The following is a 12,881-nucleotide window of genomic DNA, read 5'->3' on the forward strand; positions in this document are numbered from 1 at the left end:
CGGTTTGAGTGACAGCTCCGGGCTGCACGCCTCCTGCCCGGCTGCAGCTCTAAAGCCCTTTGCCTGCGTTGTTAGGGACGCGAGCACGTGGAGTCATTCTCAGCAAGTAGCTGTCAGTCCGCCTGCGGGCCTCGCTCAGAGCCGCCCAGGGACCAGGTGACCGAGGTTGGACTGGCGGCTGAGGGAGTCCATTCCGCCATTCCACGTTCTGGAAAGTGTGCTGCCCTCCACGGCGCCACGTAACCCCGAGAAAGCGTGTAGGTTATGGGGGAACACGGTTCATGTGCTACTGGTGTAAACTCTGGAACGGTGTCAAAATAAAATGGACATTGCTTCTCCCGGGTTAAAGAAATGACTAGCAGAATAACTTAGGATTATTAATTATTGTAGGATAGCCTCAGTTTCCAGTTTGTCGTCCACAGGTTGTGTTTTTCGTGGTTGATGCCTGCAGCTGCTGGGCAGTGCTGGGAAGATGATGCCCGCGTCAGCACAGAGTGACCCGTGTCGTTCGCTCGTCCCTTTGTTCGTTATTTATGTGGGGCTACTATTTGCTAGGCTAGAGATAAGATGGCGAGGGAAAATCAGACGGGCCCTGCCGTTGTGAGCGTGCACGCAGTCAAGTGCAGAAGGCAGGTATCAGTCAATAAATCGCCCGGGAACGGCTCTGGGAGATCCAGGAAGGCACCCGGAGGAGGTGGCTTTCAGCGAGGGGTAGGATGGGGCAGGCAGGGGCCGGAGCCCTGTGTAGAAGAAAGCATGTTTATTTAAAAGGCGTCCATGTCCGCACTCGTGGTTTTGCTCAGAGCATCGTGACGCTCAGGTGCAGGGTTGGAACAGTTTCGGGTGGGAACCCGGGCTGACGGGGTGGGTGCAGGTGGAATCGCTGGCCGGCGTGGCGGTGAGCGAAAGCGTGTATTTCCTGTGAGGCCGTGTCGGATTGGTGTTGGAATCTGGTCCCTGTCTTGGATTCTCTCTCCCTTTCATGTGTTCTCATAACTTCCTGTGATAGGATCGCCCCACAGGGAGTGGCACGGGTAGGTGTTAGGGAGCTTTGTTTCATGCAGGCAGGAGGGAAGGTGTTGCCCCAGCTTGACAGAGACAGTGTTGACATATGTGTAAGCCTGAGGTGTACAGGGCGATGGCTTGGTACATGCGTGTATTGTGCAGTAACCACTTGAGGTGAGTGAGCACCGCCATGCCTTCACACCGTTACCTCTTCGGTGGGGATAACATTTACAGTCTACTCTCTTAACTTTCAAGTACACGACACAGTGCTGTTAACTGCAGTCGCCACGCTGTAGCTTACGTCCCCAGAACTTCCTCATCTTACAGCCGCGTGTTTGTACCCCGACCAACATCTCCCACGTCCTCCCCGCCCCGCCCCCAGCAGCCTCCGTTCTGTTTCTGTGAGTTCAGCTGTTTGGGTTCCACATGAGTGAGAGCACACATACTTGTCTTTCTGTGTCTGAGGTCACTGAAGACCCTCCCGTCATACATGTTGCAAAAGGCAGGGTTTCCTTATTAAGACTGGATAATTCTCCATCATGTGTATGTGTATGTATGTGTATGTGTAGCTGTATGTAGATAGACGTCGGTATAGCACACTTCCTGTACTCCTTCTCTGGTTGCACCCCCTTCTTGCCGTGGGGTTGGATTGGTGAAGACCAGGTGCTCAGGACTGGATCGGCGTGCGATCAGCCAGGACGCTGAGGGAGAGGGGTTTGCTGGGTGGACAGTCCCCAGGCCTCCCTGGCGACAGAGAGGAGGCAGTGTCGTTACTGATCCCACCTCCACATGGCTGCTCTGTCCACCTTGGTCAGCGCAGCTCCAACCGCCCAGCACTCCAGCCGCCGCTGCGATGGTTCCTAGGGAGACTGACCTTGTTGACACGTGCATGTGCCCGTTTCAGCCTTGGAGGCGTTCGTCGCTGCCGCCAAGCAGCTGCCGCGGGAGGGCGTGTACGACGTGGTGGAAGGCTACGTCAAGATCTCCGTGGAGTGCGCCGAGGTGTTCCAGCTGCTGAGCGGGGAGCGGCCGCCCGAGAGCGAGGTAGGTCTCTCCGGATGGCCTGTGTCCACTCGAGGAAGATTTCCAAGGCGTGACCCGCCTTCTGCAGAGAGGGGGGCCTGGCCCCATGCTGGGGGGACGCGTGCATTTTGGCGTCATGACCTTAGGAAGCATTTTAGGGGAAACATGAACTTCTTCTCGGTGAATAACAGCAGAAGGGAGGGTCACAGATTCTTCATCCAGACGTGCTGGGTTCCAGGGGTTTGTTTCAGCAAAGGGGACATCGGTAGAAATTGCTTTGTGGTTCCCGGGAGGCTCAGAGCCAGGTGTTGAGGAGCCCGCTGCGTCTCGGGGGAGAGGGGGATGGCGTAGACCCGACCTGCCCAGCAGTGAGGCCCAGGCGTGGCTAGAAATTTCTCTCTTCACGTCACCGTCACCTGGTGTGGCTGTAAGCAAGCAATTCTCTATGTAGCTCGATCGTGGGAATAAGACGGACTCCGCAGGCCCAGGCCCGGGGGTGCCCCTAAGCTGCCGCCTTCCGCCTCAGCTCAGGGCCTGGGAGGCCTCGTCCTGGAGTGCCTGGCTGAGACAGGGCAGGCCTGGGGGGAGAAATGAGAAGGTCCGTAGCCTGTCACCCCCTACTTGCAGGTACTGTTGGTATTTCAAGCTCTCGAGGCCATCTTGCTGCGGACAGCGAGCGACCTTTCGCATTTGCACGTTGTGGGGACCAACATCGTGAAGAAGCTGCTGAATAACCACATGAAGCTCATCTGCGAGGCCCTGTACGCCTCGGGGTACAGGTGAGGGGCCTCCGCGTGGCAGGACCAGCTCAGGCGGCCACTGTCCAGCTCCCCACAAGCGCACGTGGCCCTTTCCCCTCTCATGACGTGGAGCCTGCGGCCGCGGCTCTGCCCCTCCTGCTGGTGGCCCCTCGCTCTCTCGACTACTCCGACGGGCTGCTCTCCTTGCGGCCCCGGAGACACTGTGACACCCTCACGTGGCCTGGTCACGGGCTCCCTTCCTGTAACTCAGGGCTTTGCAGAGGTTCTCAGGGGCCTTTGTGCTGTCCTCATCCCTGTCGCCGTCTCCCTCCGCCGTAGAGGAAATGCCCACTTATGCGTGCGTTTGCACAGCTGTGCACTCCACGCCCTGCTCCCATCACTCTGTGACTCTCCCGCCACGAGAGCACCAAGTGCAGGCGGGCGGGGCCTCGGCTGCCTCACCTGGTGCATCCTCCCAGCACCCGCATGGCCTGGTGCATGGTGGGTGGGTGCTCAGTAAACGGGTCCGGGTGCCTGTGGAGGAGCGATGGCACTGCGGGGGGGTCCCCTGTGCCTGGTGGGCCCTCTGCCCACGGAGGCAGGTGGGTAGGCTTGCCCGCCGTGACACCTTACTGCACAGAGAGGGGCCGTCTTTCTGGCTCCCATTGTGTATTCCTCAGACTCAGTTATGATTTTTTTTTTTTAAGAAAGAAAGCGCGTCCACATATCTGCTTTTCCCCTCTGATTTGGGGGACAGCAAGCCACAGCAGGTGTGGGTGCCCCATGCGTCTCATCTCCCCGTTGTTCTCATGCAGGGTGGCCCGAGCCTGCCTCAGCCTGATGACCGCCATGGTGACCCAGGGCCCCGATGCCGCCAGGGACGTCTGCAGCCTTTTCGATCTGAATAAAAAGACCTTGTACGCCCTGGTGGCCAAGAGGGATTCCAAGGTGAGCCCCTGCATCTCCTGCCTCCCGCGTGAGTCCTTTCCCCTCAGAGAGCGGGCGGGTGTTTGTCCATCCCTCTCCGGCCTCGGTCCTCACACACCTGGAGTCAGGCCTCTGTGTGGAGGGACAGGCAGGCCTGGCTCCTGGCTGCAGGGGGACACAGGGAGGGCAGGCCTGGCTCCTGGCCGCAGGGGGACATAGGGAGGGCAGGCCTGGCTCCTGGCTGCAGGGGGACATGGGGGAGGGCAGGCCTGGCTCCTGGCCGCAGGGGGGCCTGTCACAGGCAGAGCAGAATGACGGGGCCTCTGAGGGCAGCTTCTGTGGGCTGAGTGTCACAGTGCTTCCTGCCGTGGGGGTGACTTAGCTCGTGAGCAAATGAAATCATCTCCGTGGGCTTGGCATGGACCCCGTGGGAGGAAACCCCTGGAAGGTGAAGCAGTGACGTTCTCAGGGAGACGCCTGTGGCTTTTTAACGTTTCTTGTGCCTCCCAAGTGCGTCTGGTAGCGAGAAGGAGCCGGTTCTTCCAGAGAGAATGGAAGCGCGGCTGGGGGTGTCGGGCTGTTAGCTAGACGTTCCCGGGAGGCCCTGGAGTGTCACCTGGGCTTGGGCGGTGCCGGAGGAGAAGGCACAAGTCTGCGGGTTTGGGGTGCAGAGGCGTCCTCCGGGGGCCTGTGCCGGCCGCAGGTCGGTCCCTCAGAGTGACAGGCCCACGCTCCCTGCTGGCGCTCCGGAGCCCGGCGGCCAGGAGAGGATTCTGCGCCCCGTCCTGCGTGGGGAGCAGCCAGGAGCGGATTCTGCTCCCCGTCCTGCGTGGGGAGCAGCCAGGAGCGGGTTCTGCTCCCCGTCCTGCGTGGGGAGCAGCCAGGAGCGGATTCTGCTCCCCGTCCTGCGTGGGGAGCAGCCAAGAGCGGGTTCTGCACCCTGTACCGCATGGGGAGCAGCCAGGAGTGGGTTCTGCACCCCGTCCTGTGTGGGGAGCAGCCAAGAGCGGGTTCTGCACCCTGTACCGCATGGGGAGCAGCCAGGAGCGTGTTCTGCACCCCAACCTGTGTGGGGAGCAGCCCAGGGGTTTTAGATGTGACCGTGGGCGGGAGGGTGCGGGCGCTGCTTCTGGGGGTGAGGATGCACGTGACCTGTCCCCTGTCCCAGGGCGTGCACGACGTCCGGCTGGCCTACATCCAGTTCGCGCTGTCCTTCCTGATCGCCGGCGACGACAGCACCGTGGTGCAGGTGCTGGAGCTGAAAGGTGGGTGTGCCCTGCGCAGCGGCCCCTCTGCCCGGAGCTTCCCCGCGAAGCACTGCTTCCGGGTCAGCAGGAGGCTGTGGCCTCGGCCTGCGGGACACGAGAGGGAAGGGTGCGGTTTCCTGGTGCGGTCAGAGCGAACCCGGGCGCTCCGGCTGCGGGGCTGCGTGCTGGGCGGTGCACGTGGCACAACCTGCAAACTAGCCCTGTGCCAGGTCACTGCCCGCCGCCTGCTCTCCCGAGTCCCAGCGCTTAGTCACTGTGCCCGGGGTCACCCCGATATCGGTGCTAGAGCTCCCGGGAGCCCCGCTGGCCCCGCTGGCTGTCTCCCTCCAGGCGGCGGCGGCGTGTGGCTGTTAGGGCCCTGCCTCATAGGACCCTCAGCAGGATAGCGAGTGCGGCACTGGACCCACGGTCCTGCCACGCTCAGTGGGCCCCCGGGGTGCAGCCCTGTCTGCGGGGAGGCCATGCCTTTCAGGACGGAGCTGGGGTCCCATGGGCACTGCTGTGGTGCGGGCTGGGGCAGGGCGCGGCGGAACTCTCAGAATGTTGGGTGCAGCCAGGCCATGTCCGCTCGCTTGTCCTAGGGAGTGACGGAGGGTGCGAGGGGGGGTTTGTTGGGAGCCGTCCTCCGTCAGCTGAGAGTTAGCCTCTCACCGCAGGCCTTGGGGAGCACAGAGGACGGCTGGGTGGGGAGCAGCTGCCGCAGTGAGGGGGGCATTACTCACATCAGGCTTTCTAACCGCCTGTGATGGGACACGTTCAGTTATGAAACAGTGTGTGTGACCATTTCACTGAAGTTAAACATCACAGTGCGGCTACCCCAGAGGTGAGCAGGCGGCTGGGAACCCAGAGGTCAGTAGTGTTGACCCCAACCTCTGGCTGCTTGGTTCCGAACCCCGTCCTGTGGTGTGCCTGGTGTGTCCTGGCTTTCCTTTCTCTGAGGAGGACGGATCTGCTCTCAGAATTGTGTGCCCGTGAAGCACGTGAGAGCGAGGGAGGCTGTAAAAGCTTCCCCACCTGTGCTGCCGAGTCCTGGGGTCACAGGCACCCCAGATTCTACCACCACTCAGTGAAATGACCACCGTCACTTTAAAGACATCTCTGAGCAAGTCTAAGCAAAGAGAATTATGGGAAACAGTCACAGCGGATGTCGCCTTTGGAAAGGCCGATGAAGTTAATTCTCTGCAGGGAACGTGAGAGACGGAAGCAGGCAGGGTGCGGAGCCGCGGACGCTCTGGTTCTGTCGGGAGAAGGGACCCTGCGTCCCGGAAGGAAGGGGCTGCTGCCCGATGAACAGGCAGAACTTTACAGAAGGACCTGAGGCCTTGTCTGCTGTCATGTGGGAGGTTGTGCTCTCGGCTCTCGGGTCAGAGTGCAGGCTCACTGCTTCCACCTTCCCTTCAGAGTTCATCCCCTGCATCTTCGCCTCGGGCGTCAAGGAGGATCGGATTTCCACGGTCGAGATGCTGCTGTCCACGCTGCAGACAAAGGTGCGCGTCTGGTACCCGCGCCTGCCCTTTGTGTCCTCGTGTTTCACGGGCCTCAGTGGCCAGCCTCAGCTACCCGGGTGGCCGCGGGGTGGAGGGAGCTGTTTCCTAGGCAGAGCGGTGCTGGGGAGGCAGCCCTGCAGGTCGGTGCGGGGGACGCAGGCCTGAGGGGCGGTGCTGGGGACGCAGGCCTGAAGGTCGGTGGTGGGGAGGCCCTGAGGGTCGGGCTGAGCAGCATGTAGAGAGGCGGAGAGGAGCTGCAGGCACCATCCGGGGAAGCCGGTCGCTGGGAGCCGTGGTGGTGGTTGTGCCGTCTGCATGTCTGTCTGTTACAAGCATCGCAGGGGAATTGTAAAGCCTGCTGCACGGATCCCTGTAATACAGCAGCACTGAACGGTCAGTTAGAAAAACCCTCCCCCAGAGAGGTTGGAGGCCGTGGACTGGGAGTCCGGGTAGAAATGGCGATGGGCATAGTGGGCCTCCCAGCGGTTCTCCCCGCGATGTCCCCCGGGCATCCGGCGGTGTCTGGAGGCGTGCTTGTCAGAACTGGGAGCTGCAGCTCTGTCCAGCGGTCGAGCGGGGGTGCTGCTCTTCACCCCCGGTCAGGCCGGCGTCGGGCCCCAATGCCAGGGTGCTGCTCTGGGGAGCCCTGGTTTAAAGTCGTCCAAGTAGAGATGCAGGGTTTCACCTGCCACACTGGTGTCGGGCTTAAAACTGTTTCGTTCTAGCAAAGATGCTCTGAGTCGGGGGCGGGGATATTAGTGACTTGCGCTTTTTCTTCACATTCTCTTTGTAAAAAATATATTTTTTATTGATTTCAGAGAGGAAGGGAGAGGGGGAGAGAGAGAGAAACATCCATGATGAGAGAGAATCCTAGATCAGCTGCCTGCTGCACGCCCCCCACTGGGGATTGGGCCTGCAGCCCAGGATCACACTGACCTATGACCTGGCACATGGGTCACTCCGGCCAGGCTTGTTCCCCTTTTTTGGCCGAATATTTTGCCATAAGCCTACATCACCTTTACAACGACAGAAGCAGCGCACGCTCTTACGAACGGAATCCCTTGATGTTGCTTTGTTTCACCGTGTTCAGGTGGTTCACAATAAAAGGATCACAAAGACCCAGAAGGTCCGTTTCTTCACCGGGCAGCTGCTGACCCACATCGCGTCTCTCTACAGCTGGAACGGGAGCGTCGACGTGGACCTGGGACCCCCTGAGGTGCGTCGCTGTGCGTGGCCTCGCCAGTGTGTGCGCCTCGCAGCCGGACACTGATGGCGGCGCACTCACCTGCCTATGCCATGTCTTTCCAGCGGACCAGTTTCTGTTGGCTTTTGCTTATGTTAGTTTTCCACTTAGATTCAATATGATTTTTATTTTTATTTTATTTATTTATTTTATTAAAATATGTTTTATTGATTTTCTACAGAGGGGAAGGGAGAGGGATAGAAAGTTAGAAACATCCATGAGAGAGAAACATCGATCAGCCGCCTCCTGCACACATCCCACTGGGGATGTGCCCGCAACCAAGGTACATGCCCTTGACCGGAATCGAACCTGGGACCCTTGAGTCCGCAGGCCGACACTCTATCCACTGAGCCACACCGGTTCTAGCTCAATATGATTTTTAAAGTTATTTTGTTATAGTAAGATTTTTTTCCCCTACTCTATGGTGTCATGATACTACATTTTTTAAAAAAGACTTTTTATTAGCCCGAGCCAATTTGGCCCAGTGGATAGAGCATCGGCCTACATACTAAAGGGTCCCAGGTTCGATTCTGGTCAAGGGCACATGCCCGGGTTGCGGGCTCCATCCCCAGTAGGGGGCGTGCAGGAGGCAGCCGATCAATGATTCTCTCTCATCATTGATGTTTCTCTCTCTCTCTCCTTCTCCCTTCCTCTCTGGAATAAAAAATGTATTAAAAAAAAGATTTATTATTATTTTTTAGAGAGAGTGGAAGGGAGAGAGAAACATCAATGATGAGAGAGAATCATTGATCGGCTGCCTCCTGCACGGCCCCTACCCGGGCATGTGCCCTGCTGGGAATCGAACCGTGACCTCCTGGTGCATGGGACGACGCCCAACCACTGAGCCACGCGGCCAGGGCTGGACTTTCCTTTTGTAATGAGAAACCTGTTCCCTCAGCTGAGCGACACCTGAATGCCCCGCGGTGCTGGCCCCGGAGAATTGTAGGGTCGCGCCGGCTCTGCCTCCTCTCACCTGCCTCTTCGTTTCCTTCCACTTTTTTCAAATTCCGCTTTTGGAGCTCAGGGCTGGCTGCTGTCACTCAGACCCTCGGCAGCAGGGAAGCGGCTGCCCTCGCCTGCGTGCTCTGGCCGCCGTCACTGACGTGTGAACGGGCACCGAGGCAGGTTTCTCTCACTCTGAGACCCTGGGGCCCTTGTGAACCGGGACTTGGCCGAGTGGTGAAGCCTGGACTCCCGGGGACTTAATAGTTACCCAGAGCCCCGTTTCCTGCCTTTCCTCTCCAACTCCCAGGGCCCTGGCTGGGAAGGTGTCCGTGCGTGCCATCGCCGGAGCCTCAGCTCCACAGAGCACGCCCAAGTGTGGCATTCTGTTGAAAAGAGCAAGGGAAGTGAAGTCATTCTTCAGTTTGTTTAAGCCACAGGTTTAAACTTGCCCTTCCAGGAGAGCTTTTTCATGTGGATTGGTGTTTGTTTCCTTATTATTTTTTTAATGGTGCCGAGTGTTTACGTTGAAGTGTTTCCCGAGCTGCCCTGGGCCCCTAAGGTCTCTCCTGGGCTGTCACTGAATTCTTCACCCTCCCAGGCTTCTGCAGAGGACGCGGGGAGGGGCCTGGTGCGGGAGCGTGTCCACCGCTTCCTGACGGACCTCTGCTGCTCGCTCAAGCACGGCATCAACTTCTACGACGCGACCTTGGGAACCTCCGGCAGGTGAGTGTCGCTCCCGGAGCCCGGGGTGTCCTCGGGCCACCACCAGGGGCTGCGCGAGCGCTAGAGGGGCATCGTGCTGGGTAGGACGGGAAGGGAACCCGGCCTGAGCTGATTCCCCATGAGAGAGCCGAGCCTTCCAACCTGTGCCTCCCTCCGGGAACAGGTCTTAGGCACCTGCCACCAGGGAGGGGCCGCCTGCTTCCTCGGGGGCGGGCCTGACTCTCAGGCGTGATTCGTCCTCCCCCGGGCTGCCCGGAACGGGCCTCGCCATCCTCCCGAGGGTGGCATTGCTGCACAGGTTAGCGGAGGGGCTGGCTCAGTCCCGCTGTGAGTGGCAGGGCTCAGGCCTGACCCCAGGAGGTCTGGTTCCACGGCCACCGTCATTGCCGCTCCCCTAAGACGGCTGCTGACCAGCGAGGCTTGCCTCCACCCGGCTTCATCCCCTGGTTCTACTGTTTCACACCGCAGTCCACAGCGGGGGCTCAATCTGTTCCTGGAGGCTTTGTAGCTCGGTCGCCGTCAGGCACGTTCGTGGTGTTGCTGTAGCAGCAAGTGCCGCTGCTAGACACGGTCCTCAGCTGGCTCTCTCTGGGACAGTGAGCGTATCGACACGTGGTCCTGTGGGGGCTGCTGGTTCTCAGCCTGGCGTTCTCTCACAGGGAGGGGGGCTGTGTGGTTTAGTTTTAACCATCAGGGAGGGGTCACACGGTGGGACTGTTCTTCCTGCTGTCACTTGGGCCTCGTTTTGATTCTGAGTGTTCAGATCGAACTTGCCCCAGCGTTTCTTTTTCTCATCAGTCAGGACAGCTCCGTCTCCTCCAGTGTCGGAGCAGGGCTTACAGTCTAATGTAACACAGTCCATGCCTAAGTCACACACTGTCCCCGAGGAGATCCGTAAGCTCCATCAGCGGTCGCCAACCGGTGGTCCGTGAGGTCCGAGAGCTTGGCGACCGCTGAGCTAGATGGTCATTAAAGGAGCACGCTGAGTCAGCGTGTGGGTCCGTCTAAGTAAGCGGTGGTTTACACACGTTTTTTGAAGCCACGGCAAAATGCTTGAGCTTCCGGGAGAGGCAAGGAGTTTGGCGTGTGGGGGCCTTAGTGGGAAGCCTGAAGAGAGCTAGAGTGAGTGTCCCACCCGCCCTCGATGCCTGGGGTCTCCGTGCCGGCGCCCGCCTCAGGGAAGGCCTTCCTGCGGCCCTTCTGCAGTCGCTCCGCATCCCTGTCCTTCCCGGCTCTGCCCCGCGTGTTGGTTGACTGCTTGTCTGTTACCTGGTGGGTGAGGGTGAGAACAGGCTGCTCTGCAGAGCCCGGCGCGTCGTGGTGCCTGTGACGGCGAGGGGCGGGGCGTGGACAGGCCAGCAGCTTGCGCTCCAGGCCCGAGGGACCGCGCTTTGGGTCTGGCGGCCACACCGCCTGTGGCCCCAACCGCTCAGCGGTGCCCTTGCAGGAGGGAAGCAGCCGGCCGCGAACAGGCGCTTACTTCCTGTGGCTTTCACTCCTTTCTGTCCCGTGGCTGTGGGCGTGGTCATTTAGTCTGGATTTCATTCCTTCATGTGGCAGCGCAGCACAAACTATGTTTTCCTTATGAAATTTCCACGTTAAAGATTTTAAGCTTTTAAAAGGATGGCTTTCTGATCAAAATTATGTGTATTTAATTTTTGAAAAGTGTTGACTGCATGTAAAGCTGCCCTGTGGCATCTCAGACGTGGTGGGCACCAGACAGGGAGGGCCCGGAGGGCTGCAGGGAGGCGGGTGGCGGGCGAGGCTGGGACTCCTCCCGCTGACCCTCCCCCTCTGCAGAGGAGGGAACCTGACGCTCCTGCACTTCCTGTTGGGCTTGAGAACGGCCCCAGACGACGAGCTGGTGGCTGAGCTGGTGGTGAGCATCCTGAGAGTGTGCCCGGACCTGCTGCACAAGTACTTCAAGGAGGTCACGTTCTCCTTCCTGCCCCGAGCAAAGGCCACGTGGGCCAACAACGTCAGGCTGCTGCACAAGGTGAGCTGGGCATCTGCGGGTGGGGCCGCGGCCGATCGGGCGGCCAGAGAGGGTGACGGTGACCCACCGAGTGTGGGATGTTGTAGGTCACGCAGCTGCGGCCCTTCTCCACCGGCTCCTGTTCACTGAGCTCAACCGTGGCTCAGCCTTGAGTCCGTGGAGCCAGTTTTATCCTATTCACCCCGATTTTCAGGCAGCGAGAGCTTTTGAGCTGCAGCAGAGTTGGGCTGGGATGAGGGAACTGTCCCTATTGTAGGGTAGTGCTTAAGCTCTGCTGTCTCAGGTACTTAGAACAACTGGGAATCGGCTGTGGATGCTCAGTTGCTTGGAGTGGATATAAACTTCCTTCTGATCAAAGATGTTAATTAACACCCCTCGCCTACCAGTGCAGTCCTACTCCACACCCCTCAGCAGTTCCCCTCCCCCACCCCCCCTCTTTCCCCCTTCTCTCCGTTAAGGCCTGCGTGCTGCTGAAATGCCTGGGCTGGTTTGCTTCTGCCTCGACCTGGGCAGGATTTCCTTTTGTTCTCTTCTCCACGTGTCCCGAGGGCTGTGTGCAGACCCCGTGTCTGCCCTGTGGGGCGCTGCTCTGGTGGCTCCTGGGAAGGGGCGGGGCAGGTGCAGGCTTTGCAGGCCTGGGTGAGAGTCCTCATCTCTAGCCAGTGTCCCGAAGGAAATTACTTAACCTCACTGGAGTCTCATTTTTTTTTTTTATCTGTAAACCTTTTTTTAAAAATAGTCATTATTTTTTTATTGATTTCAGAGAGGAAGGGAGAGGGAGAGATAGAGGCATCAATGATGAGAGAGAATCATCGGTCGGCTGCCTCCTGCCCGCCCCGCACCGGGGATGGAGCCGACAACCCGGGCCTGTGCCCTGACCGGGAATCGAGCCGTGACCTTCTGGTTCATAGGTCAATGCCCAACCACTGAGCCACACCAGTTGGCCTCTGAAAACATTTTTATTTTCATATAAGAGATCCCTGCCTGTGGGGTTGTCAGGACGCACGGGAAGGTCACATCACCTGCCGGGTGCCCCTAGCACTGCCCCTGCTGAGTGACCGCTAGTGCTGGCCTGGCTCGTTCCCTGCTAACAGCCGGCCTGGTGCCTGCTTCTCTCCCACGTGGATGGGGGGCCACTCCTCCGAGCCTGGGGCTGGACCACGCTCACTGTCACTGGCCCAGCAGCCCTGTCGGGTGCCGGCGACCAGCCTCAGGCGTGAAACTTACCTCCGCACCCCTCGTTCTCCTCGTCACAGATCTACGAGGCCCAGCCGGACGTTTCCCGGGCGTTTCAGACCCGAGAGTTCATCCCCTTGTCCCGGCTGCTGGCCATGGTGATGGTGACCACCGTGCCCCCGGTGTGCAACAAGATCATGTTCACCCAGGCACTAAACGTGAGTGCTCGCCTCGTTTCTAGAATGTTCTCCTGCTCATCCACTGGCTCTGCGGGATGTGCTGGACTCTGACTCGTCAGGGAGCCTCGGAGGCTCTCTATGTGTCCACCCACCTGGGGAGGGGGCATTC

General features: G+C 59.5%; 1 protein-coding gene across 1 annotated transcript in view; it reads left to right on the forward strand.

The window, feature by feature from the left end:
* Positions 1-12,881, forward strand: part of URB1 (URB1 ribosome biogenesis 1 homolog (S. cerevisiae)) — a 44,771-nt gene that overhangs the window by 917 nt on the left and 30,973 nt on the right. Inside the window, 9 exon segments of the mRNA XM_015560267.1 lie at positions 1,910-2,049; positions 2,656-2,807; positions 3,584-3,716; positions 4,864-4,960; positions 6,365-6,450; positions 7,541-7,666; positions 9,237-9,361; positions 11,162-11,357; positions 12,614-12,751. Coding sequence (XP_015415753.1) covers positions 1,910-2,049; positions 2,656-2,807; positions 3,584-3,716; positions 4,864-4,960; positions 6,365-6,450; positions 7,541-7,666; positions 9,237-9,361; positions 11,162-11,357; positions 12,614-12,751 — 1,193 coding nt within the window.

The sequence above is a fragment of the Myotis davidii genome, unplaced genomic scaffold (genome assembly GCF_000327345.1).
Source record: "Myotis davidii unplaced genomic scaffold, ASM32734v1 scaffold170, whole genome shotgun sequence".
In the NCBI taxonomy this organism is placed as follows: domain Eukaryota; kingdom Metazoa; phylum Chordata; class Mammalia; order Chiroptera; family Vespertilionidae; genus Myotis; species Myotis davidii.